A 27,415-nucleotide genomic window follows, 5' to 3' on the forward strand; every position below is an offset into this window, starting at 1 on the left:
TACATCTACACCTACACCTACACCTGCACCTACACCTACACCTACACCTACACACCTACACCTACACATCTACACCTACACCTACACACCTACACCTACACACCTACACACCTACACCTACATCTACACCTACACCTACACATCTAAACCTACATCTACACCTACACCTACACACCTACACCTACACCTACATCTACACTTACATCTACACCTACACCTACACCTGCACCTACACCTGCACCTACACCTACACCTACACATCTACACCTACACCTACACCTACACCTACACCTACACATCTACACCTACACCTACACCTACACCTACACCTACACATCTAAACCTACAGCAACACCTACAACTACATCTTCACCTACACCTACACATCTACACCTACACCTACACCTACACCTACACCTATACCTATATGTACACCTGCACCTGCACCTACAACTACACCTGCACCTACACTTACACCTCAACAAGATGGTACACTGGAGCATGTTTGTTGCAGTAACCTGGAGTGTTGGTGGAAGGTCACTGCCTCTGACCCATCAGGACAGGTCCAGGTCACAGTGATCCGATCAAGCATAGAGAACAGCAACAACTGCAGGGACGACTACGTAGCTGTACATGACGGTAGGTGTCTCCAGCATAGAGAACAGCAACAACTGCAGGGACTACTACGTAGCTGTACATGACGGTAGGTGTCTCCAGCATAGAGAACAGCAACAACTGCAGGGACTACTACGTAGCTGTACATGATGGTAGGTGTCTCCAGCATAGAGAACAGCAACAACTGCAAGGACTACTACGTAGCTGTACATGACGGTAGGTGTCTCCAGCATAGAGAACAGCAACAACTGCAGGGACTACTACGTAGCTGTACATGACGGTAGGTGTCTCCAGCATAGAGAACAGCAACAACTGCAGGGACAACTACGTAGCTGTACATGACGGTAGGTGTCTCCAGCATAGAGAACAGCAACAACTGCAGGAACGACTACGTAGCTGTACATGATGGTAGGTGTCTCCAGCATAGAGAACAGCAACAACTGCAGGAATGACTACTTAGCTGTACATGACGGTAGGTGTCTCCAGCATAGAGAACAGCAACAACTGCAGGAACGACTACGTAGCTGTACATGATGGTAGGTGACTGTAGCTGTACATGATGGTAGGTGTCTGTAGCTGTACATGATGGTAGGTGACTGTAGCTGTACATGATGGTAGGTGACTGTAGCTGTACACGATGGTAGGTGACTGTAGCTGTACATGATGGTAGGTGTCTCTTAGTTAGCTGTACACGATGGTAGGTGACTGTAGCTGTACACGATGGTAGGTGACTGTAGCTGTACACGATGGTAGGTGACTGTAGCTGTACACGATGGTAGGTGACTGTAGATGTACATGATGGTAGGTGACTGTAGCTGTACATGATGGTAGGTGACTGTAGATGTACATGATGGTAGGTGTCTGTAGCTGTACATGATGGTAGGTGACTGTAGCTGTACATGATGGTAGGTGTCTCTTAGTTAGCTGTACATGATGGTAGGTGACTGTAGCTGTACATGATGGTAGGTGATTGTAGCTGTACATGATGGTAGGTGACTGTAGCTGTACATGATGGTAGGTGTCTGTAGCTGTACATGATGGTAGGTGACTGTAGCTAAACTTGACTTTTGTCCTGTGTCATCATGGTTACATGTGTGTGTGTTTGTGTGTGCAGGTGGCCGAGAGGGCAGAGAGCTGGGCAGGTGGTGCAGCGATGAGACCCCGACATACGTGAGCTCCGGCAGGTCGCTGTTCCTGCTGTTCATGACGAACATGGACCACACAGCAATGGGGTTCCAGCTGAAGTACTTCACAACTAAAGGTGATCAGAGAGTGTGTAGCATGTCCACAGCTCAGTCCAGCCCCTGTTGAGAGTGTGGATACTTCACAACTAAAGGTGATCAGAGAGCGTGTAGCATGTCCACAGCTCAGTCCAGCCCCTGTTGAGAGTGTGGATACTTCACAACTAAAGGTGATCAGAGAGCGTGTAGCATGTCCACAGCTCAGTCCAGCCCCTGTTGAGAGTGTGGATACTTCACAACTAAAGGTGATCAGAGAGTGTGTGGAGTGTGTAGCGTGTCCACAGCTCAGTCCAGCCCCTGTTGAGAGTGTGGATACTTCACAACTAAAGGTGATCAGAGAGAGTGTGGAGTGTGTAGCGTGTCCACAGCTCAGTCCAGCCCCTGTTGAGAGTGTGGATACTTCACAACTAAAGGTGATCAGAAAGAGTGTGGAGTGTGTAGCGTGTCCACAGCTCAGTCCAGCCCCTGTTGAGAGTGTGGATACTTCACAACTAAAGGTGATCAGAGAGAGTGTGGAGTGTACAGCGTGTCCACAGCTCAGTCCAGCCCCTGTTGAGAGTGTGGATACTTCACAACTAAAGGTGATCAGAGAGTGTGTGGAGTGTGTAGCGTGTCCACAGCTCAGTCCAGCCCCATTTGAGAGTGTGGATACTTCACAACTAAAGGTGATCAGAGAGTGTGTAGCGTGTCCACAGCTCAGTCCAGCCCCTGTTGAGAGTGTGGATACTTCACAACTAAAGGTGATCAGAGAGTGTGTAGCGTGTCCACAGCTTAGTCCAGCCCCTGTTGAGAGTGTGGATACTTCACAACTAAAGGTGATCAGAGAGTGTGTAGCATGTAGCGTGTCCACAGCTCAGTCCAGCCCCTGTTGAGAGTGTGGATACTTCACAACTAAAGGTGATCAGAGAGAGTGTGGAGTGTGTAGCGTGTCCACAGCTCAGTCCAGCCCCTGTTGAGAGTGTGGATACTTCACAACTAAAGGTGATCAGAGAGAGTGTGGAGTGTACAGCGTGTCCACAGCTCAGTCCAGCCCCTGTTGAGAGTGTGGATATTTTACAACTAAAGGTGATCAGAGAGTGTGTAGCATGTAGCGTGTCCACAGCTTAGTCCAGCCCTTGTTGAGAGTGTGGATACTTCACAACTAAAGGTGATCAGAGAGTGTACAGTGTGTCCACAGCTTAGTCCAGCCCCTGTTGAGAGTGTGGATATTTTACAACTAAAGGTGATCAGAGAGTGTGTAGCATGTAGCGTGTCCACAGCTTAGTCCAGCCCTTGTTGAGAGTGTGGATACTTCACAACTAAAGGTGATCAGAGAGCGTGTAGCATGTCCACAGCTCAGTCCAGCCCCTGTTGAGAGTGTGGATACTTCACAACTAAAGGTGATCAGAGAGCGTGTAGCATGTCCACAGCTCAGTCCAGCCCCTGTTGAGAGTGTGGATACTTCACAACTAAAGGTGATCAGAGAGTGTGTAGTGTGTCCATAGTCCAGCCCCTGTTGAGAGAATTGATTACGTTTGTTCAGAGCAAGCTGATCCTGAACCGTGATGTACTATGTTTCAGCATGTGCGGCAGGCCATGTTTCTGAGCTGCATGTTCATCTCGCCCCGGGCTATATTGAGTCACCAAACTACCCTGAAAACTATCCAAAGTAAGTGACCACACCTATGTTTCCTGATGACGATCCCACGTTAGTGATGTAAATTCCTTATTATGTTACTGTGATGTTACTGATGTTACTGTGACATTACTGATGTGACTGTGAAGTTACTGATGTGACTGTGATGTTACTGATGTTATGGTGACATTACTTATGTTACTGTGACATTACTGATGTGACTGTGATGTTACTGATGTTACTGTGACATTACTGATGTTACTGTGACATTACTGATGTGACTGTGAAGTTACTGATGTGACTGTGATGTTACTGATGTTACTGTGACATTACTAATGTTACTGTGACATTACTGATGTGACTGTGATGTTACTGATGTTACTGTGACATTACTGATGTGACTGTGATGTTACTGATGTGACTGTGACATTACTGATGTGACTGTGATGTTACTGATGTTACTGTGACATTACTGATGTTACTGTGATGTTACTGATGTTACTGTGACATTACTGATGTGACTGTGATGTTACTGATGTGACTGTGATGTTACTGATGTTACTGTGATGTTACCGATGTTACTGTGACATTACTGATGTTACTGTGATGTTACTGTGACATTACTGATGTTACTGTGAAGTTACTGATGTGACTGTGATGATACTGATGTTACTGTGACATTACTGATGTTACTGTGACATTACTGATGTGACTGTGATGTTACTGATGTAACTGTGACATTACTTATGTGACTGTGATGTTACTGATGTGACTGTGATGTTACTGATGTTACTGTGATGTTACTGGTGTTACTGTGATGTTACTGATGTTACTGTGATGTTACTGATGTTACTGTGACATTGCTGATGTTACTGTGACATTACTGATGTGACTGTGATGTTACTGATGTGACTGTGATGTTACTGTGATGTTACTGATGTTACTGTGAAATTACTGATGTGACTGTGATGTTACTGTGACTGTGAGGTTACTGATGTGACTGTGATGTTACTGATGTTACTCTGACATTACTGATGTAACTGTGACATTACTGATGTGACTGTGATGTTACTGATGTTACTGTGACATTGCTGATGTTACTGTGACATTACTGATGTGACTGTGATGTTACTGATGTTACTGTGACATTACTGATGTTACTGTGACATTACTGATGTGACTGATGTTACTGATGTTACTGGGAAATTACTGATGTGACTGTGATGTTACTGATGTGACTGTGATGTTACTGATGTTACTGTGATGTTACTGATGTTACTGTGACATTACTGATGTTACTGTGACATTACTGATGTTACTGTGACATTACTGATGTGACTGTGATGTTACTGATGTTACTGTGACATTACTGATGTTACTGTGACATTACTGATGTGACTGTGAAGTTACTGATGTGACTGTGATGTTACTGATGTTACTGTGACATTACTGATGTTACTGTGACATTACTGATGTGACTGTGAAGTTACTGATGTGACTGTGATGTTACTGATGTGACTGTGATGTTGCTGATGTGACTGTGATGTTACTGATGTTACTGTGATGTTACTGATGTGACTGTGACGTTACTGATGTTACTGTGATGTTACTGATGTTACTGTGACGTTACTGATGTGACTGTGATGATACTGATGTGACTGTGATGTTACTGATGTTACTGTGACATTACTGATGTGACTGTGACATTACTGATGTGACTGTGATGTTACTGATGTTACTGTGACATTACTGATGTGACTGTGAAGTTACTGATCTGACTGTGATGTTACTGATGTGACTGTGATGTTACTGATGTTACTGTGACATTACTGATGTTACTATGACATTACTGATGTGACTGTGATGTTACTGATGTTACTGTGACATTACTGATGTGACTGTGAAGTTACTGATGTGACTGTGAAGTTACTGATGTGACTGTGATGTTACTGATGTTACTCTGACATTACTGATGTTACTGTGACATTACTGATGTGACTGTGATGTTACTGATGTTACTGTGACATTACTTATGTGACTATGATGTTACTGATGTTACTGTGATGTTACTGATGTTACTGTTATGTTACTGATGTTACTGTGATGTTACTGATGTGACTGTGATGTTACTGATGTTACTGTGACATTACTGATGTGACTGTGATGTTACTGATGTGACTGTGATGTTACTGATGTTACTGTGATGTTACTGATGTTACTGTGACATTACTGATGTTACTGTAATGTTCCTGATGTTACTGTGACATTACTGATGTTACTGTGACATTACTGATGTGACTGTGATGTTACTGTGACATTACTGATGTGACTGTGACTGTGACGTTACTGATGTGACTGTGATGTTACTGATGTGACTGTGATGTTACTGATGTTACTGTGACATTACTGATATTACTATGACATTACTGATGTGACTGTGATGTTACTGATATTACTGTGACATTACTGATGTGACTGTGAAGTTACTGATGTGACTGTGATGTTACTGATGTAACTGTGAAGTTACTGATGTTACTTTGACATTACTGATGTGACTGTGATGTTACTGATGTGACTGTGAAGTTACTGATGTGACTGTGAAGTTACTGATGTGACTGTGATGTTACTGATGTGACTGTGAAGTTACTGATGTGACTGTGATGTTACTGATGTTACTGTGATGTTACTGATGTTACTGTGACATTACTGATGTTACTGTGATGTTACTGATGTGACTGTGATGTTACTGTGACATTACTGATGTTACTGTGACATTACTTTTGTGACTGTGATGTTACTGATGTTACTGTGACATTACTGATGTGACTGTGATGTTACAGATGTAACTGTGATGTTACTGTGATGTTACTGATGTTACTGTGACATTACTGTTGTTACTGTGATGTTACTGATGTTACTGTGACATTACTGATGTTACTTTGACATTACTGATGTGACTGTGATGTTACTGATGTTACTGTGACATTACTGATGTGACTGTGATGTTACTGATGTTACTGTGACATTACTAATGTTACTGTGACATTACTGATGTGACTGTGATGTTACTGGGACATTACTGATGTGACTGTGATGTTACTGATGTGACTGTGATGTTACTGATGTTACTGTGATGTTACTGATGTTACTGTGACATTACTTATGTTACTGTGATGTTACTGATGTTACTGTGACATTACTGATGTTACTGTGACTTTACTGATGTGACTGTGATGTTACTGTGACATTACTGATGTTACTGTGACATTACTGATGTGACTGTGACATTACTGATGTGACTGTGAAGTTACTGATGTGACTGTGATGTTACTGATGTTACTGTGACATTACTGATGTTACTGTGACATTACTGATGTGACTGTGAAGTTACTGATGTGACTGTGATGTTACTGATGTGACTGTGATGTTACTGATGTAACTATGATGTTACTGATGTGACTGTGACGCTACTGATGTGACTGTGATGTTACTGATGTTACTGTGACGTTACTGATGTGACTGTGATGTTACTGATGTTTCTGTGATGTTACTGATGTGACTGTGATGTTACTGATGTTACTGTGACATTACTGATATTACTGTGACATTACTGATGTGACTGTGATGTTACTGATATTACTGTGACATTACTGATGTGACTGTGAAGTTACTGATGTGACTTTGATGTTACTGATGTGACTGTGAAGTTACTGATGTTACTGTGACATTACTGATGTTACTGTGACATTATTGATGTGACTGTGATGTTACTGATGTTACTGTGACATTACTGATGTGACTGTGAAGTTACTGATGTGACTGTGAAGTTACTGATGTGACTGTGATGTTACTGTGATGTTACTGATGTTACTGTGACATTACTGATGTTACTGTGATGTTACTGATGTGACTGTGATGTTACTGTGACATTACTTTTGTGACTGTGACATTACTGATGTGACTGTGATGTTACTGATGTGACTGTGATGTTACTGATGTGACTGTGATGTTACTGATGTGACTGTGACGCTACTGATGTTACTGTGATGTTACTGATGTTACTGTGATGTTACTGATGTGACTGTGATGTTACTTATGTTTCTGTGATGTTACTGATATTACTGTGACATTACTGATGTGACTGTGATGTTACTGATATTACTGTGACATTACTGATGTGACTGTGAAGTTACTGATGTGACTGTGATGTTACTGATGTGACTGTGAAGTTACTGATGTTACTGTGACATTACTGATGTTACTGTGACATTACTGATGTGACTGTGATGTTACTGATGTTACTGTGACATTACTTTTGTGACTGTGATGTTACTGATGTTACTGTGACATTACTGATGTGACTGTGATGTTACAGATGTAACTGTGATGTTACTGTGATGTTACTGATGTTACTGTGACATTACTGTTGTTACTGTGATGTTACTGATGTTACTGTGACATTACTGATGTTACTTTGACATTACTGATGTGACTGTGATGTTACTGATGTTACTGTGACATTACTGATGTGACTGTGATGTTACTGATGTTACTGTGACATTTCTGATGTTACTGTGACATTACTGATGTGACTGTGATGTTACTGGGACATTACTGATGTGACTGTGATGTTACTGATGTGACTGTGATGTTACTGATGTTACTGTGATGTTACTGATGTTACTGTGACATTACTTATGTTACTGTGATGTTACTGATGTTACTGTGACATTACTGATGTTACTGTGACTTTACTGATGTGACTGTGATGTTACTGTGACATTACTGATGTTACTGTGACATTACTGATGTGACTGTGACATTACTGATGTGACTGTGAAGTTACTGATGTGACTGTGATGTTACTGATGTTACTGTGACATTACTGATGTTACTGTGACATTACTGATGTGACTGTGAAGTTACTGATGTGACTGTGATGTTACTGATGTGACTGTGATGTTACTGATGTAACTGTGATGTTACTGATGTGACTGTGACGCTACTGATGTTACTGTGATGTTACTGATGTTACTGTGACGTTACTGATGTGACTGTGATGTTACTGATGTTTCTGTGATGTTACTGATGTGACTGTGATGTTACTGATGTTACTGTGACATTACTGATATTACTGTGACATTACTGATGTGACTGTGATGTTACTGATATTACTGTGACATTACTGATGTGACTGTGAAGTTACTGATGTGACTTTGATGTTACTGATGTGACTGTTAAGTTACTGATGTTACTGTGACATTACTGATGTTACTGTGACATTATTGATGTGACTGTGATGTTACTGATGTTACTGTGACATTACTGATGTGACTGTGAAGTTACTGATGTGACTGTGAAGTTACTGATGTGACTGTGATGTTACTGTGATGTTACTGATGTTACTGTGACATTACTGATGTTACTGTGATGTTACTGATGTGACTGTGATGTTACTGTGACATTACTTTTGTGACTGTGACATTACTGATGTGACTGTGATGTTACTGATGTTACTGTGATGTTACTGATGTGACTGTGATGTTACTGATGTTTCTGTGATGTTACTGCTGTGACTGTGATGTTACTGATGTTACTGTGACATTACTGATATTACTGTGACATTACTGATGTGACTGTGATGTTACTGATATTACTGTGACATTACTGATGTGACTGTGAAGTTACTGATGTGACTGTGATGTTACTGATGTGACTGTGAAGTTACTGATGTTACTGTGACATTACTGATGTTACTGTGACATTACTGATGTGACTGTGATGTTACTGATGTTACTGTGACATTACTGATGTGACTGTGAAGTTACTGATGTGACTGTGACGCTACTGATGTTACTGTGATGTTACTGATGTTACTGTGATGTTACTGATGTGACTGTGATGTTACTTATGTTTCTGTGATGTTACTGATATTACTGTGACATTACTGATGTGACTGTGATGTTACTGATATTACTGTGACATTACTGATGTGACTGTGAAGTTACTGATGTGACTGTGATGTTACTGATGTGACTGTGAAGTTACTGATGTTACTGTGACATTACTGATGTTACTGTGACATTACTGATGTGACTGTGATGTTACTGATGTTACTGTTACATTACTTTTGTGACTGTGATGTTACTGATGTTACTGTGACATTACTGATGTGACTGTGATGTTACAGATGTAACTGTGATGTTACTGTGATGTTACTGATGTTACTGTGACATTACTGTTGTTACTGTGATGTTACTGATGTTACTGTGACATTACTGATGTTACTTTGACATTACTGATGTGACTGTGATGTTACTGATGTTACTGTGACATTACTGATGTGACTGTGATGTTACTGATGTTACTGTGACATTTCTGATGTTACTGTGACATTACTGATGTGACTGTGATGTTACTGGGACATTACTGATGTGACTGTGATGTTACTGATGTGACTGTGATGTTACTGATGTTACTGTGATGTTACTGATGTTACTGTGACATTACTTATGTTACTGTGATGTTACTGATGTTACTGTGACATTACTGATGTTACTGTGACTTTACTGATGTGACTGTGATGTTACTGTGACATTACTGATGTTACTGTGACATTACTGATGTGACTGTGACATTACTGATGTGACTGTGAAGTTACTGATGTGACTGTGATGTTACTGATGTTACTGTGACATTACTGATGTTACTGTGACATTACTGATGTGACTGTGAAGTTACTGATGTGACTGTGATGTTACTGATGTGACTGTGATGTTACTGATGTAACTGTGATGTTACTGATGTGACTGTGACGCTACTGATGTTACTGTGATGTTACTGATGTTACTGTGACGTTACTGATGTGACTGTGATGTTACTGATGTTTCTGTGATGTTACTGATGTGACTGTGATGTTACTGATGTTACTGTGACATTACTGATATTACTGTGACATTACTGATGTGACTGTGATGTTACTGATATTACTGTGACATTACTGATGTGACTGTGAAGTTACTGATGTGACTTTGATGTTACTGATGTGACTGTTAAGTTACTGATGTTACTGTGACATTACTGATGTTACTGTGACATTATTGATGTGACTGTGATGTTACTGATGTTACTGTGACATTACTGATGTGACTGTGAAGTTACTGATGTGACTGTGAAGTTACTGATGTGACTGTGATGTTACTGTGATGTTACTGATGTTACTGTGACATTACTGATGTTACTGTGATGTTACTGATGTGACTGTGATGTTACTGTGACATTACTTTTGTGACTGTGACATTACTGATGTGACTGTGATGTTACTGATGTTACTGTGATGTTACTGATGTGACTGTGATGTTACTGATGTTTCTGTGATGTTACTGCTGTGACTGTGATGTTACTGATGTTACTGTGACATTACTGATATTACTGTGACATTACTGATGTGACTGTGATGTTACTGATATTACTGTGACATTACTGATGTGACTGTGAAGTTACTGATGTGACTGTGATGTTACTGATGTGACTGTGAAGTTACTGATGTTACTGTGACATTACTGATGTTACTGTGACATTACTGATGTGACTGTGATGTTACTGATGTTACTGTGACATTACTGATGTGACTGTGAAGTTACTGATGTGACTGTGAAGTTACTGATGTGACTGTGATGTTACTGATGTTACTGTGATGTTACTGATGTTACTGTGATGTTACTGATGTTACTGTGACATTACTGATGTTACTGTGATGTTACTGATGTGACTGTGATGTTACTGTGACATTACTGATGTTACTGTGACATTACTTTTGTGACTGTGATGTTACTGATGTTACTGTGACATTACTGATGTGACTGTGATGTTACAGATGTAACTGTGATGTTACTGTGATGTTACTGATGTCGCTGTGACATTACTGATGTTACTGTGATGTTACTGATGATACTGTGACATTACTGATGTTACTTTGACATTACTGATGTGACTGTGATGTTACTGATGTTACTGTGACATTACTGATGTGACTGTGATGTTACTGATGTTACTGTGACATTACTGATGTTACTGTGACATTACTGATGTGACTGTGATGTTACTGGGACATTACTGATGTGACTGTGATGTTACTGATGTGACTGTGATGTTACTGATGTTACTGTGATGTTACTTTATGTTACTGTGACATTACTTATGTTACTGTGATGTTACTGATGTTACTGTGACATTACTGATGTTACTGTGACTTTACTGATGTGACTGTGTTGTTACTGATGTTACTGTGACATTACTGATGTTACTGTGATGTTACTGATGTGACTGTGAAGTTACTGATGTGACTCTGATGTTACTGATGTTACTGTGACATTACTGATGTTACTGTGACATTACTGATGTGACTGTGAAGTAACTGATGTGACTGTGATGTTACTGATGTGACTGTGATGTTACTGATGTGACTGTGATGTTACTGATGTGACTGTGACGCTACTGATGTTACTGTGATGTTACTGATGTTACTGTGACGTTACTGATGTGACTGTGATGTTACTGATGTGACTGTGATGTTACTGATGTGACTGTGATGTTACTGATGTTACTGTGACATTACTGATGTTACTGTGACATTACTGATGTGACTGTGATGTTACTGATGTTACTGTGACATTACTGATGTGACTGTGAAGTTACTGATGTGACTGTGATGTTACTGATGTGACTGTGATGTTACTGATGTTACTGTGACATTACTGATGTTACTGTGACATTACTGATGTGACTGTGATGTTACTGATGTTACTGTGACATTACTGATGTGACTAAAGTTACTGATGTGACTGTGAAGTTACTGATGTGACTGTGATGTTACTGATGTGACTGTGATGTTACTGATGTTACTGTGACATTACTGATGTGACTGAAGTTACTGATGTGACTGTGAAGTTACTGATGTGACTGTGATGTTACTGATGTGACTGTGATGTTACTGATGTTACTGTGATGTTACTGTGATGTTACTGTGACATTACTGATGTTACTGTGAAGTTACTGATGTGACTGTGATGTTACAGATGCGACTGTGATGTTACTGATGTGACTGTGATGTTGCTAATGTGACTGTGATGTTACTGATGTGACTGTGATGTTACTGATGTGACTGTGATGTTACTGGGACATTACTGATGTGACTGTGATGTTACTGGGACATTACTGATGTGACTGTGATGTTACTGATGTGACTGTGATGTTACTGATGTTACTGTGATGTTACTGATGTTACTGTGACATTACTTATGTTACTGTGATGTTACTGATGTTACTGTGACATTACTGATGTTACTGTGACTTTACTGATGTGACTGTGATGTTACTGATGTGACTGTGACATTACTGATGTTACTGTGACATTACTGATGTGACTGTGACATTACTGATGTTACTGTGACATTACTGATGTGACTGTGATGTTACTGATGTTACTGTGACATTACTGATGTGACTGTGATGTTACTGATGTTACTGTGACATTACTGATGTTACTGTGACATTACTGATGTGACTGTGATGTTACTGGGACATTACTGATGTTACTGTGATGTTACTGATGTTACTGTGACATTACTTATGTTACTGTGATGTTACTGATGTTACTGTGACATTACTGATGTTACTGTGACTTTACTGATGTGACTGTGATGTTACTGATGTTACTGTGACATTACTGATGTTACTGTGACATTACTGATGTGACTGTGAAGTTACTGATGTGACTGTGATGTTACTGATGTTACTGTGACATTACTGATGTTACTGTGACATTACTGATGTGACTGTGAAGTTACTGATGTGACTGTGATGTTACTGATGTGACTGTGATGTTACTGATGTGACTGTGATGTTACTGATGTGACTGTGACGCTACTGATGTGACTGTGATGTTACTGATGTTACTGTGACGTTACTGATGTGACTGTGATGTTACTGATGTGACTGTGATGTTACTGATGTTACCGTGATGTTACTGATGTTACTGTGACATTACTGATGTTACTGTGATGTTACTGATGTTACTGTGACATTACTGATGTTACTGTGACTTTACTGATGTGACTGTGATGTTACTGATGTGACTGTGACATTACTGATGTTACTGTGACATTACTGATGTGACTGTGACATTACTGATGTTACTTTGACATTACTGATGTGACTGTGATGTTACTGATGTTACTGTGACATTACTGATGTGACTGTGATGTTACTGATGTTACTGTGACATTACTGATGTTACTGTGACATTACTGATGTGACTGTGATGTTACTGGGACATTACTGATGTTACTGTGATGTTACTGATGTTACTGTGACATTACTTATGTTACTGTGATGTTACTGATGTTACTGTGACATTACTGATGTTACTGTGACTTTACTGATGTGACTGTGATGTTACTGATGTTACTGTGACATTACTGATGTGACTGCGGCATTACTGATGTGACTGTGAAGTTACTGATGTGACTGTGATGTTACTGATGTGACTGTGATGTTACTGATGTTACTGTGATGTTACTGTGATGTTACTGTGACATTACTGATGTTACTGTGAAGTTACTGATGTGACTGTGATGTTACAGATGCGACTGTGATGTTACTGATGTGACTGTGATGTTGCTAATGTGACTGTGATGTTACTGATGTGACTGTGATGTTACTGATGTGACTGTGATGTTACTGGGACATTACTGATGTGACTGTGATGTTACTGGGACATTACTGATGTGACTGTGATGTTACTGATGTGACTGTGATGTTACTGATGTTACTGTGATGTTACTGATGTTACTGTGACATTACTTATGTTACTGTGATGTTACTGATGTTACTGTGACATTACTGATGTTACTGTGACTTTACTGATGTGACTGTGATGTTACTGATGTGACTGTGACATTACTGATGTTACTGTGACATTACTGATGTGACTGTGACATTACTGATGTTACTGTGACATTACTGATGTGACTGTGATGTTACTGATGTTACTGTGACATTACTGATGTGACTGTGATGTTACTGATGTTACTGTGACATTACTGATGTTACTGTGACATTACTGATGTGACTGTGATGTTACTGGGACATTACTGATGTTACTGTGATGTTACTGATGTTACTGTGACATTACTTATGTTACTGTGATGTTACTGATGTTACTGTGACATTACTGATGTTACTGTGACTTTACTGATGTGACTGTGATGTTACTGATGTTACTGTGACATTACTGATGTTACTGTGACATTACTGATGTGACTGTGAAGTTACTGATGTGACTGTGATGTTACTGATGTTACTGTGACATTACTGATGTTACTGTGACATTACTGATGTGACTGTGAAGTTACTGATGTGACTGTGATGTTACTGATGTGACTGTGATGTTACTGATGTGACTGTGATGTTACTGATGTGACTGTGACGCTACTGATGTGACTGTGATGTTACTGATGTTACTGTGACGTTACTGATGTGACTGTGATGTTACTGATGTGACTGTGATGTTACTGATGTTACCGTGATGTTACTGATGTTACTGTGACATTACTGATGTTACTGTGATGTTACTGATGTTACTGTGACATTACTGATGTTACTGTGACTTTACTGATGTGACTGTGATGTTACTGATGTGACTGTGACATTACTGATGTTACTGTGACATTACTGATGTGACTGTGACATTACTGATGTTACTTTGACATTACTGATGTGACTGTGATGTTACTGATGTTACTGTGACATTACTGATGTGACTGTGATGTTACTGATGTTACTGTGACATTACTGATGTTACTGTGACATTACTGATGTGACTGTGATGTTACTGGGACATTACTGATGTTACTGTGATGTTACTGATGTTACTGTGACATTACTTATGTTACTGTGATGTTACTGATGTTACTGTGACATTACTGATGTTACTGTGACTTTACTGATGTGACTGTGATGTTACTGATGTTACTGTGACATTACTGATGTTACTGTGACATTACTGATGTGACTGTGAAGTTACTGATGTGACTGTGATGTTACTGATGTTACTGTGACATTACTGATGTTACTGTGACATTACTGATGTGACTGTGAAGTTACTGATGTGACTGTGATGTTACTGATGTGACTGTGATGTTACTGATGTGACTGTGATGTTACTGATGTGACTGTGACGCTACTGATGTTACTGTGATGTTACTGATGTTACTGTGACGTTACTGATGTGACTGTGATGTTACTGATGTGACTGTGAAGTTACTGATGTGACTGTGATGTTACTGATGTTACTGTGACATTACTGATGTTACTGTGACATTACTGATGTGACTGTGATGTTACTGATGTTACTGTGACATTACTGATGTGACTGTGAAGTTACTGATGTGACTGTGATGTTACTGATGTGACTGTGATGTTACTGATGTTACTGTGACATTACTGATGTTACTGTGACATTACTGATGTGACTGTGATGTTACTCATGTTACTGTGACATTACTGATGTGACTAAAGTTACTGATGTGACTGTGAAGTTACTGATGTGACTGTGATGTTACTGATGTGACTGTGATGTTACTGATGTTACTGTGACATTACTGATGTGACTGAAGTTACTGATGTGACTGTGAAGTTACTGATGTGACTGTGATGTTACTGATGTGACTGTGATGTTACTGATGTTACTGTGATGTTACTGTGATGTTACTGTGACATTACTGATGTTACTGTGAAGTTACTGATGTGACTGTGATGTTACAGATGCGACTGTGATGTTACTGATGTGACTGTGATGTTGCTAATGTGACTGTGATGTTACTGATGTGACTGTGATGTTACTGATGTGACTGTGATGTTACTGGGACATTACTGATGTGACTGTGATGTTACTGGGACATTACTGATGTGACTGTGATGTTACTGATGTGACTGTGATGTTACTGATGTTACTGTGATGTTACTGATGTTACTGTGACATTACTTATGTTACTGTGATGTTACTGATGTTACTGTGACATTACTGATGTTACTGTGACTTTACTGATGTGACTGTGATGTTACTGATGTGACTGTGACATTACTGATGTTACTGTGACATTACTGATGTGACTGTGACATTACTGATGTTACTGTGACATTACTGATGTGACTGTGATGTTACTGATGTTACTGTGACATTACTGATGTGACTGTGATGTTACTGATGTTACTGTGACATTACTGATGTTACTGTGACATTACTGATGTGACTGTGATGTTACTGGGACATTACTGATGTTACTGTGATGTTACTGATGTTACTGTGACATTACTTATGTTACTGTGATGTTACTGATGTTACTGTGACATTACTGATGTTACTGTGACTTTACTGATGTGACTGTGATGTTACTGATGTTACTGTGACATTACTGATGTTACTGTGACATTACTGATGTGACTGTGAAGTTACTGATGTGACTGTGATGTTACTGATGTTACTGTGACATTACTGATGTTACTGTGACATTACTGATGTGACTGTGAAGTTACTGATGTGACTGTGATGTTACTGATGTGACTGTGATGTTACTGATGTGACTGTGATGTTACTGATGTGACTGTGACGCTACTGATGTGACTGTGATGTTACTGATGTTACTGTGACGTTACTGATGTGACTGTGATGTTACTGATGTGACTGTGATGTTACTGATGTTACCGTGATGTTACTGATGTTACTGTGACATTACTGATGTTACTGTGATGTTACTGATGTTACTGTGACATTACTGATGTTACTGTGACTTTACTGATGTGACTGTGATGTTACTGATGTGACTGTGACATTACTGATGTTACTGTGACATTACTGATGTGACTGTGACATTACTGATGTTACTTTGACATTACTGATGTGACTGTGATGTTACTGATGTTACTGTGACATTACTGATGTGACTGTGATGTTACTGATGTTACTGTGACATTACTGATGTTACTGTGACATTACTGATGTGACTGTGATGTTACTGGGACATTACTGATGTTACTGTGATGTTACTGATGTTACTGTGACATTACTTATGTTACTGTGATGTTACTGATGTTACTGTGACATTACTGATGTTACTGTGACTTTACTGATGTGACTGTGATGTTACTGATGTTACTGTGACATTACTGATGTTACTGTGACATTACTGATGTGACTGTGAAGTTACTGATGTGACTGTGATGTTACTGATGTTACTGTGACATTACTGATGTTACTGTGACATTACTGATGTGACTGTGAAGTTACTGATGTGACTGTGATGTTACTGATGTGACTGTGATGTTACTGATGTGACTGTGATGTTACTGATGTGACTGTGATGCTACTGATGTGACTGTGATGTTACTGATGTTACTGTGACGTTACTGATGTGACTGTGATGTTACTGATGTGACTGTGATGTTACTGATGTGACTGTGATGTTACTGATGTTACTGTGACATTACTGATGTTACTGTGACATTACTGATGTGACTGTGATGTTACTGATGTTACTGTGACATTACTGATGTGACTGTGAAGTTACTGATGTGACTGTGATGTTACTGATGTGACTGTGATGTTACTGATGTTACTGTGACATTACTGATGTTACTGTGACATTACTGATGTGACTGTGATGTTACTGATGTTACTGTGACATTACTGATGTGACTGAAGTTACTGATGTGACTGTGAAGTTACTGATGTGACTGTGATGTTACTGATGTGACTGTGATGTTACTGATGTTACTGTGATGTTACTGTGACATTACTGATGTTACTGTGAAGTTACTGATGTGACTGTGATGTTACTGATGTGACTGTGATGTTACTGATGTGACTGTGATGTTGCTGATGTGACTGTGACATTACTGATGTGACTGTAATGTTACTGATGTGACTGTGATGTTACTGATGTGACTGTGATGTTACTGATGTTACTGTGACATTACTGATGCTACTGTGATGTTACTGATGTGACTGTGATGTTACTGATGTTACTGTGACATTACTGATGTTACTGTGATGTTACTGTGATGTTACTGATGTGACTGCGGCATTACTGATGTTACTATGATGTTACTGATGCAACTGTGATGTTACTGATGTTACTGTGACATTACTGATGTTACTGATGTTACTGATGTCACTGTGACATTACTGATGTTACTGTGATGTTACTGATGTGACTGTGATGTGTCTGATGTTACAGTAGCATCACAGTTCTACATCATCATCATCATCATCATCATTGATTGTATTCAGGCCATAGGCCCATATACATACAATAATATTATATTTATACAATTTTGTACAAGTATAAACATGCATTTTTATATATACAATTTTGTGAAAAATAAATCGTATCACAACACAACAAGAGGAGATTAAAGCATTTGATTAATAAAGGCAAATAACCTCAAGAATAATTAAACATCATTTGTACAAAGACGGTTGCGAAGTCGTAAACTATAATTAATGTATAGGATTGTATTCTTTTGTTGCTCGTTAGATATTTCATCAAAACGGAGGAGCTTGATTAGTGTATTGATGTTTTTTTAGGGTAAACCTTGGAAATATTTTGTTGTGAGCGATTCATAACATGGACAGATAAGCATGGAATGGTATTCGTTTTCAATAAATGTGGGACAAAAAGGACAAAAACGCATATCTTTTTAAATTGAGGAAAAACGACCCGTATTACATACTAGATTGTTCAAACCTAATCTAAAACGTGGAAACACACTCTTAGTTTTCTGTCTGTTATTTCTCTTAAGTACTGTTCTGGAGATAAGCAGGATTTAAATGTTTTATAAAGGTCGTATCTTGAACTATTTTCCAATGTATCTCTCCATTCTTGGATAAACATATCAGATGCCATTGTTTAAATACACTAAGAAATGCTGTCTTATCTCCAACACCTTGGTAAATCCAAACACATCCAATCCATGAAGAAATAAAAGTTGTCTGATTTTAGTGACCTATGTTATATAACCAACATTGTCGCGGTTTTTCAGCATTTCATAACATTTACGTGGAATACGATCAGGTGACATTTCTGTAATCTTTAACCAATATTTTAGACCGCGTACATAAGAACAGATATATAAGGGATGTCTTCCATATTCACCATACACCATACAATCTGGGGTAGATTTGCCAACATTTAAGAATCGTTTACATGCAGTTAAGTGAATTTTTTCCAAGATATGATATTTTTCGAGACCCCAAATCTCTGAACCATAAAAGAGACGGGGAAGACACACCGAGTTTATCAACAACAACAAATAAAGTAATGAGGGCTCTCTTAGCTCGTAGCGCAAGATCGTTGACGAGGTGATTTAGTTTCAGATTAAAAGGAAAAATGACACCAAGGTATTTATAAGTTTTTTCAACATTAATTTGTTGCCCATTTTTCCCTGGATGCAAGAGGACCCCCCTTTCTAAAAACAACAATTTTCATTTTATCTGTATTAACAGTTAGTTTCCAGGAGATTGTATACTGAAACAATATGTCTATTTGTGTTTGAAGCCCATTAACAGTATCAGAAATTAGTATAACATCGAAAAGTAATATTAGCAATTCATACATATCTGGATAAGTTACATCAGTAATGTCACAGTCACATAAGTAACATCATAGTAACATCAGTAAGGTCACAGTAACATCAGTAACGTTGCAGTAACATCAGTAATGTCACAGTCACATAAGTAACATCACAGTCACATCAGTAACATCATACAGTCATGCCCCGCTTATACGGACTTCAGATATCCGGAAACCTCGGTTCCCGGACGATTTCCATTCAAAACGAAATAATTACTATATAAATTTACCCGTATATCCGGAAATTCAGTTTCCGAAACCGGACGGTCATTTTCATAAACAAAACACTGAAAGCACACAAAATTGTCTCACTTATCCAGACAATACACTTCCGCTGGTGGTAATCCTTCCACTGGTGGTAATCCTTTGATTCGTGAGAAGTCAATTAACCAAGTGACACTGAGTTACGTTTGAGATGAGCTTGTTTATTGTACATGTAATCCCCTTCGATAAATATGGCGTCTGTGGAGGTCAGAGGTGAAAATGGCCCAAAATTTACTCCAAAAATCTCTTAATAAAATACAACAATGGGCTGACAAATGGGGCTTCTCCCTTAACTCAGAAAAAACAACAGGAATAGTATTCAAACATGAAAACCTGAAACCCGCCTCCCCAATCCTCCAGCTAAACAACCAAACAATCAAATTTCAAAAAACAAACCAAATTCTAGGACTTATTTTCGATGAACATCTCACCTGGGATGCTCACATCCAAAACCTAACAACTAAATGCAGTAAAGACCTAAACACCCTAAGATGCCTAACTGGCTCTAACTGGGGAGCCTCCAAAGATACCCTCCTCTCTCTCTACATATCACTAATTAGATCAAAACTAGACTACGGCTGCGCCATATGCAACTTCCTAAACAACTCTCTATCTAAAAAACTTGACTCAATACAATATCAGGCTCTCAAACTAATTACACGTACCCAACATGGCACCTCCTACACCTCACTTCAGGCCTTAACAGGGGAAATGCCACTAAGTCTACGCAGGGAACAGCTAAGCTTAAATTTCTGGGCCGCGTCCCAATCAAATCCTCCCTTTCAAAACTTAATAAACCAAAACATCAGCCCCAAAAACCAAGCTCTAGCTCATAAACACCCCTTACTTACCCCAATATCCCAAAGAATAACAAACTACCTAAATGAACACCAAATTAAAAATCTTAAACAAAACTGCAAACAATCAAATATCTTCACCCCTAAATTTAAAATACCCCAAATAGACACAACACTAGCTAGCCAAATAAATAAACAAACCGACCCAAACATAGCTAAAACCACCACACAAGCATACATACACGAAAATTGGCCAAATTGGTGTCACATTTACACGGACAGATCTTCAGATCCGACCTCCAAACACACATGTTTCGGAGTCCATACCACACAACCAGTTATATCCAAACAATCTTACCGACTCCCTAACAACCAATCTATATTCACTGCAGAACTAATGGGCATGGCCTCAGCCCTCCATAATCAAGAATCCAAAAACCACAAACAAATCCTAATACTTACCGACTCCCTAAGTGGACTGCAAGCCCTCCAAAACAAAAATACCAAAAACCAACCTAAATTAATAAATCAAATACTTAAAAGCTCCAACGACCTAACTAAGGCAGGCAAACAAATAACCTTCTTGTGGATACCCGCCCACGTAGGAATATACGGTAATGAAAACGCCGATAAAGCAGCTAAACACACCACAGGTAACTGCCCACACTGCAAACAACTAGAAACCCCAGAACACGCACTCATCCACTGCACACACTATCTAACACATCGAACCGCATTACAAACTACCCTCAATCTAAACAAGGCTCTCACTCTAGAAGCAATACTAAACCCACAAAATAAACTAGAAAACTTCAAGGCCTTAGGCGTAACTAATAAAACGCATCTAAAAACACAATAATCTACCAAATCAAAATCACAAACATCCACCATACCCAGCTCCCTTAGTTCTCCCCCCTAACCCCATCGGCATCTATTCCAAATCTCAAAATTCCCCAATTCTATATAAGCAGCCCCTAAAGCCCCCTCTTGGGTTGCACAGACCACTTTCGCCCCTTTCGGAAACACAATAAATTGCCTGGCAGGGCCCGTGTGCGAAATACGCTTCAGTCGGAAAGCGCACGTTAAATCTCCAAAGTAAGTAAGTAAGTAAGTAAGTAAGTAAGGTGAGATCAAAGTTGTGTAAGTATGGCCTGTCAACCAGCGAAACGTAAGTGACACGCAGTTACAGCACGCGAAAAAAGGGAAATTTGTCTGTTTAAAGAAAAACACCCATCAGCAAGTTTAGAAACCATCAGTAAGCATTATGGCACTGAATTTGGACATACCATAGGAAAATCGACAATTGGAGACAGTTCAAACGTCCATGAAAGACTTTTTGAAACGTTTATGAATAAAGATTGAGTGGATGTATCTGTTTGCTCTGTCATCTGTCATGAGTTGCATAACTGAAGGGAAGTAACTCCTCCAGTAAGAAGCTGGTTTCAGTTATACAGAAATTCGTTTATACGGACGAATTGTTAAATGACGCATCTGTCCATATAAACGAGGCACGACTGTAGTAACATCAGTAACGTCTAAGTAACATCACAGTCACATCAGTAACATCACAGTCACATCAGTAACATCACAGTCACATCAGTAACATCACAGTCTTATCAGTAACATCACAGTTACATCAGTAACATCACAGTTACATCAGTAACATCATAGTAACATCAGTAATGCCGCAGTCACATCAGTAACATCACAATAACATCACAGTCACATCAGTAGCGTCACAGTCACATCAGTAACATCACAGTCACACAAGTAACATCACAGTCAAATCAGTAACATGGGAGTCAGATCAGTAATATCACAGTAACATCAGTACTGATACGTTACTGATGTTACTGCGATGTCACTGCAATATTACTGATGTTACTGTGATGTTACTGTGACGTTACTAATGTTACTGTGACGTTACTGTTACTGTGAAATTATTGATGTAACTGTTAAGTTACTAATGTTACTGTGACGTTACTGATGTGACTGATGTTACTGATGTGACTGCGACAATACTGATGTGACTCCCATGCTACTGATGTGACTGTGATGTTACTGATGTGACTCCCATGCTACTGATGTGGCTGTGACATTACTGATGTGACTGTGATGTTACTGATGTGACTGTGATGTTACTGATGTGACTGCGATGTTACTTATGCGACTGTGACATTACTGATGTTACTGGAAGGTTACTGATGTTACTGTGATATTACTGATGTGATTCCCATGTTACTGATTTGACTGTGATGTTACTTATGTGACTGTGATGTTACTGATGTTACTGTGATGTTACCGATGTTACTGTGACATTACTGATGTTACTGTGATGTTACTGTGACATTACTGATGTTACTGTGAAGTTACTGATGTGACTGTGATGATACTGATGTTACTGTGACATTACTGATGGTACTGTGACATTACTGATGTGACTGTGATGTTACTGATGTAACTGTGACATTACTTATGTGACTGTGATGTTACTGATGTGACTGTGATGTTACTTATGTTACTGTGATGTTACTGATGTTACTGTGATGTTACTGATGTTACTGTGACATTGCTGATGTTACTGTGACATTACTGATGTGACTGTGATGTTACTGATGTTACTGTGACATTGCTGATGTTACTGTGACATTACTGATGTGACTGTGATGTTACTGATGTTACTGTGACATTACTGATGTTACTGTGACATTACTGATGTGACTGATGTTACTGATGTTACTGGGACATTACTGATGTGACTGTGATGTTACTGATGTGACTGTGATGTTACTGATGTAACTGTGACATTACTTATGTGACTGTGATGTTACTGATGTGACTGTGATGTTACTTATGTTACTGATGTTACTGTGATGTTACTGATGTTACTGTGACATTGCTGATGTTACTGTGACATTACTGATGTGACTGTGATGTTACTGATGTTACTGTGACATTGCTGATGTTACTGTGACATTACTGATGTGACTGTGATGTTACTGATGTTACTGTGACATTACTGATGTTACTGTGACATTACTGATGTGACTGATGTTACTGATGTTACTGTGACATTACTGATGTGACTGTGATGTTACTGATGTTACTGTGATGTTACTGATGTGACTGTGACGTTACTGATGTTACTGTGATGTTACTGATGTTACTGTGACGTTACTGATGTGACTGTGATGTTACTGATGTGACTGTGATGTTACTGATGTTACTGATGTTACTGTGATGTTACTGATGTTACTGTGACATTGCTGATGTTACTGTGACATTACTGATGTGACTGTGATGTTACTGATGTTACTGTGACATTGCTGATGTTACTGTGACATTACTGATGTGACTGTGATGTTACTGATGTTACTGTGACATTACTGATGTTACTGTGACATTACTGATGTGACTGATGTTACTGATGTTACTGGGACATTACTGATGTGACTGTGATGTTACTGATGTGACTGTGATCTTACTGATGTTACTGTGATGTTACTGATGTTACTGATGTTACTGTGACATTACTGATGTTACTGTGACATTACTGATGTTACTGTGACATTACTGATGTGACTGTGATGTTACTGATGTTACTGTGACATTACTGATGTTACTGTGACATTACTGATGTGACTGTGACGTTACTGATGTGACTGTGATGTTACTGATGTGACTGTGATGTTACTGATGTTACTGTGACATAACTGATGTGACTGTGACATTACTGATGTGACTGTGATGTTACTGATGTTACTGTGACATTACTGATGTGACTGTGACATTACTGATGTGACTGTGAAGTTACTGATGTGACTGTGATGTTACTGATGTGACTGTGATGTTACTGATGTGACTGTGACATTACTGATGTGACTGTGAAGTTACTGATGTGACTGTGATGTTACTGATGTGACCGTGATGTTACTGATGTGACTGTGATGTTACTGATGTGACTGTGACGCTACTGATGTTACTGTGATGTTACTGATGTTACTGTGACGTTACTGATGTGACTGTGATGTTACTGATGTGACTGTGATGTTACTGATGTGACTGTGATGTTACTGTGACATTACTGATGTTACTGTGACATTACTGATGTTACTGTGACATTACTGATGTGACTGTGAAGTTACTGATGTGACTGTGATGTTACTGATGTGACTGTGATGTTACTGATGTTACTGTGACATTACTGATGTTACTGTGACATTACTGATGTGACTGTGATGTTACTGTGACATTACTGATGTGACTGTGAAGTTACTGATGTGACTGTGAAGTTACTGATGTGACTGTGATGTTACTGATGTGACTGTGGTGTTACTGATGTTACTGTGATGTTACTGATGTTACTGTGACATTACTGATGTTACTGTGAAGTTACTGATGTGACTGTGATGTTACTGATGTGACTGTGATGTTACTGATGTGACTGTGATGTTGCTGATGTGACTGTGACATTACTGATGTGACTGTGATGTTACTGATGTGACTGTGATGTTACTGATGTGACTGTGATGTTACTGATGTTACTGTGATATTACTGATGCTACTGTGATGTTACTGATGTGACTGTGATGTTACTGATGTTACTGTGACATTACTGATGTTACTGTGATGTTACTGTGATGTTACTGATGTGACTGCGGCATTACTGATGTTACTATGATGTTACTGATGCAACTGTGATGTTACTGATGTTACTGTGACATTACTGATGTTACTGTGATGTTACTGATGTCACTGTGACATTACTGATGTTACTGTGATGTTACTGATGTGACTGTGATGTTGCTGATGTGACTGTGACATTACTGATGTGACTGTAATGTTACTGATGTGACTGTGATGTTACTGATGTGACTGTGATGTTACTGATGTGACTGTGATGTTACTGATGTTACTGTGACATTACTGATGCTACTGTGATGTTACTGATGTGACTGTGATGTTACTGATGTTACTGTGACATTACTGATGCTACTGTGATGTTACTGATGTGACTGTGATGTTGCTGATGTGACTGTGACATTACTGATGTGACTGTAATGTTACTGATGTGACTGTGATGTTACTGATGTGACTGTGATGTTACTGATGTGACTGTGATGTTACTGATGTTACTGTGACATTACTGATGCTACTGTGATGTTACTGATGTGACTGTGATGTTACTGATGTTACTGTGACATTACTGATGCTACTGTGATGTTACTGATGTGACTGTGATGTTACTGATGTTACTGTGACATTACTGATGTTACTGTGATGTTACTGTGATGTTACTGATGTGACTGCGGCATTACTGATGTTACTATGATGTTACTGATGCAACTGTGATGTTACTGATGTTACTGTGACATTACTGATGTTACTGATGTTACTGATGTCACTGTGACATTACTGATGTTACTGTGATGTTACTGATGTGACTGTGATGTGTCTGATGTTACAGTAGCATCACAGTTCTACATCATCATCATCATCATCATCATTGATTGTATTCAGGCCATAGGCCCATATACATACAATAATATTATATTTATACAATTTTGTACAAGTATAAACATGCATTTTTATATATACAATTTTGTGAAAAATAAATCGTATCACAACACAACAAGAGGAGATTAAAGCATTTGATTAATAAAGGCAAATAACCTCAAGAATAATTAAACATCATTTGTACAAAGACGGTTGCGAAGTCGTAAACTATAATTAATGTATAGGATTGTATTCTTTTGTTGCTCGTTAGATATTTCATCAAAACGGAGGAGCTTGATTAGTGTATTGATGTTTTTTTAGGGTAAACCTTGGAAATATTTTGTTGTGAGCGATTCATAACATGGACAGATAAGCATGGAATGGTATTCGTTTTCAATAAATGTGGGACAAAAAGGACAAAAACGCATATCTTTTTAAATTGAGGAAAAACGACCCGTATTACATACTAGATTGTTCAAACCTAATCTAAAACGTGGAAACACACTCTTAGTTTTCTGTCTGTTATTTCTCTTAAGTACTGTTCTGGAGATAAGCAGGATTTAAATGTTTTATAAAGGTCGTATCTTGAACTATTTTCCAATGTATCTCTCCATTCTTGGATAAACATATCAGATGCCATTGTTTAAATACACTAAGAAATGCTGTCTTATCTCCAACACCTTGGTAAATCCAAAC

At 38.9% G+C, this 27,415-nt stretch overlaps 1 protein-coding gene across 1 annotated transcript in view; it reads left to right on the top strand.

The window, feature by feature from the left end:
* LOC139441861 (cubilin-like) overlaps positions 1-27,415 on the top strand; it is a 64,291-nt gene that overhangs the window by 19,634 nt on the left and 17,242 nt on the right. Inside the window, exons 12-14 of the mRNA XM_071222605.1 lie at positions 515-639; positions 1,730-1,876; positions 3,417-3,504. Coding sequence (XP_071078706.1) covers positions 515-639; positions 1,730-1,876; positions 3,417-3,504 — 360 coding nt within the window. The remainder of the gene's footprint in view (positions 1-514; positions 640-1,729; positions 1,877-3,416; positions 3,505-27,415) is intronic.

Source organism: Haliotis cracherodii, unplaced genomic scaffold (assembly GCF_022045235.1).
Source record: "Haliotis cracherodii isolate W230 unplaced genomic scaffold, xgHalCrac1.p SCAF_46, whole genome shotgun sequence".
In the NCBI taxonomy this organism is placed as follows: Eukaryota; Metazoa; Mollusca; class Gastropoda; order Lepetellida; family Haliotidae; genus Haliotis; species Haliotis cracherodii.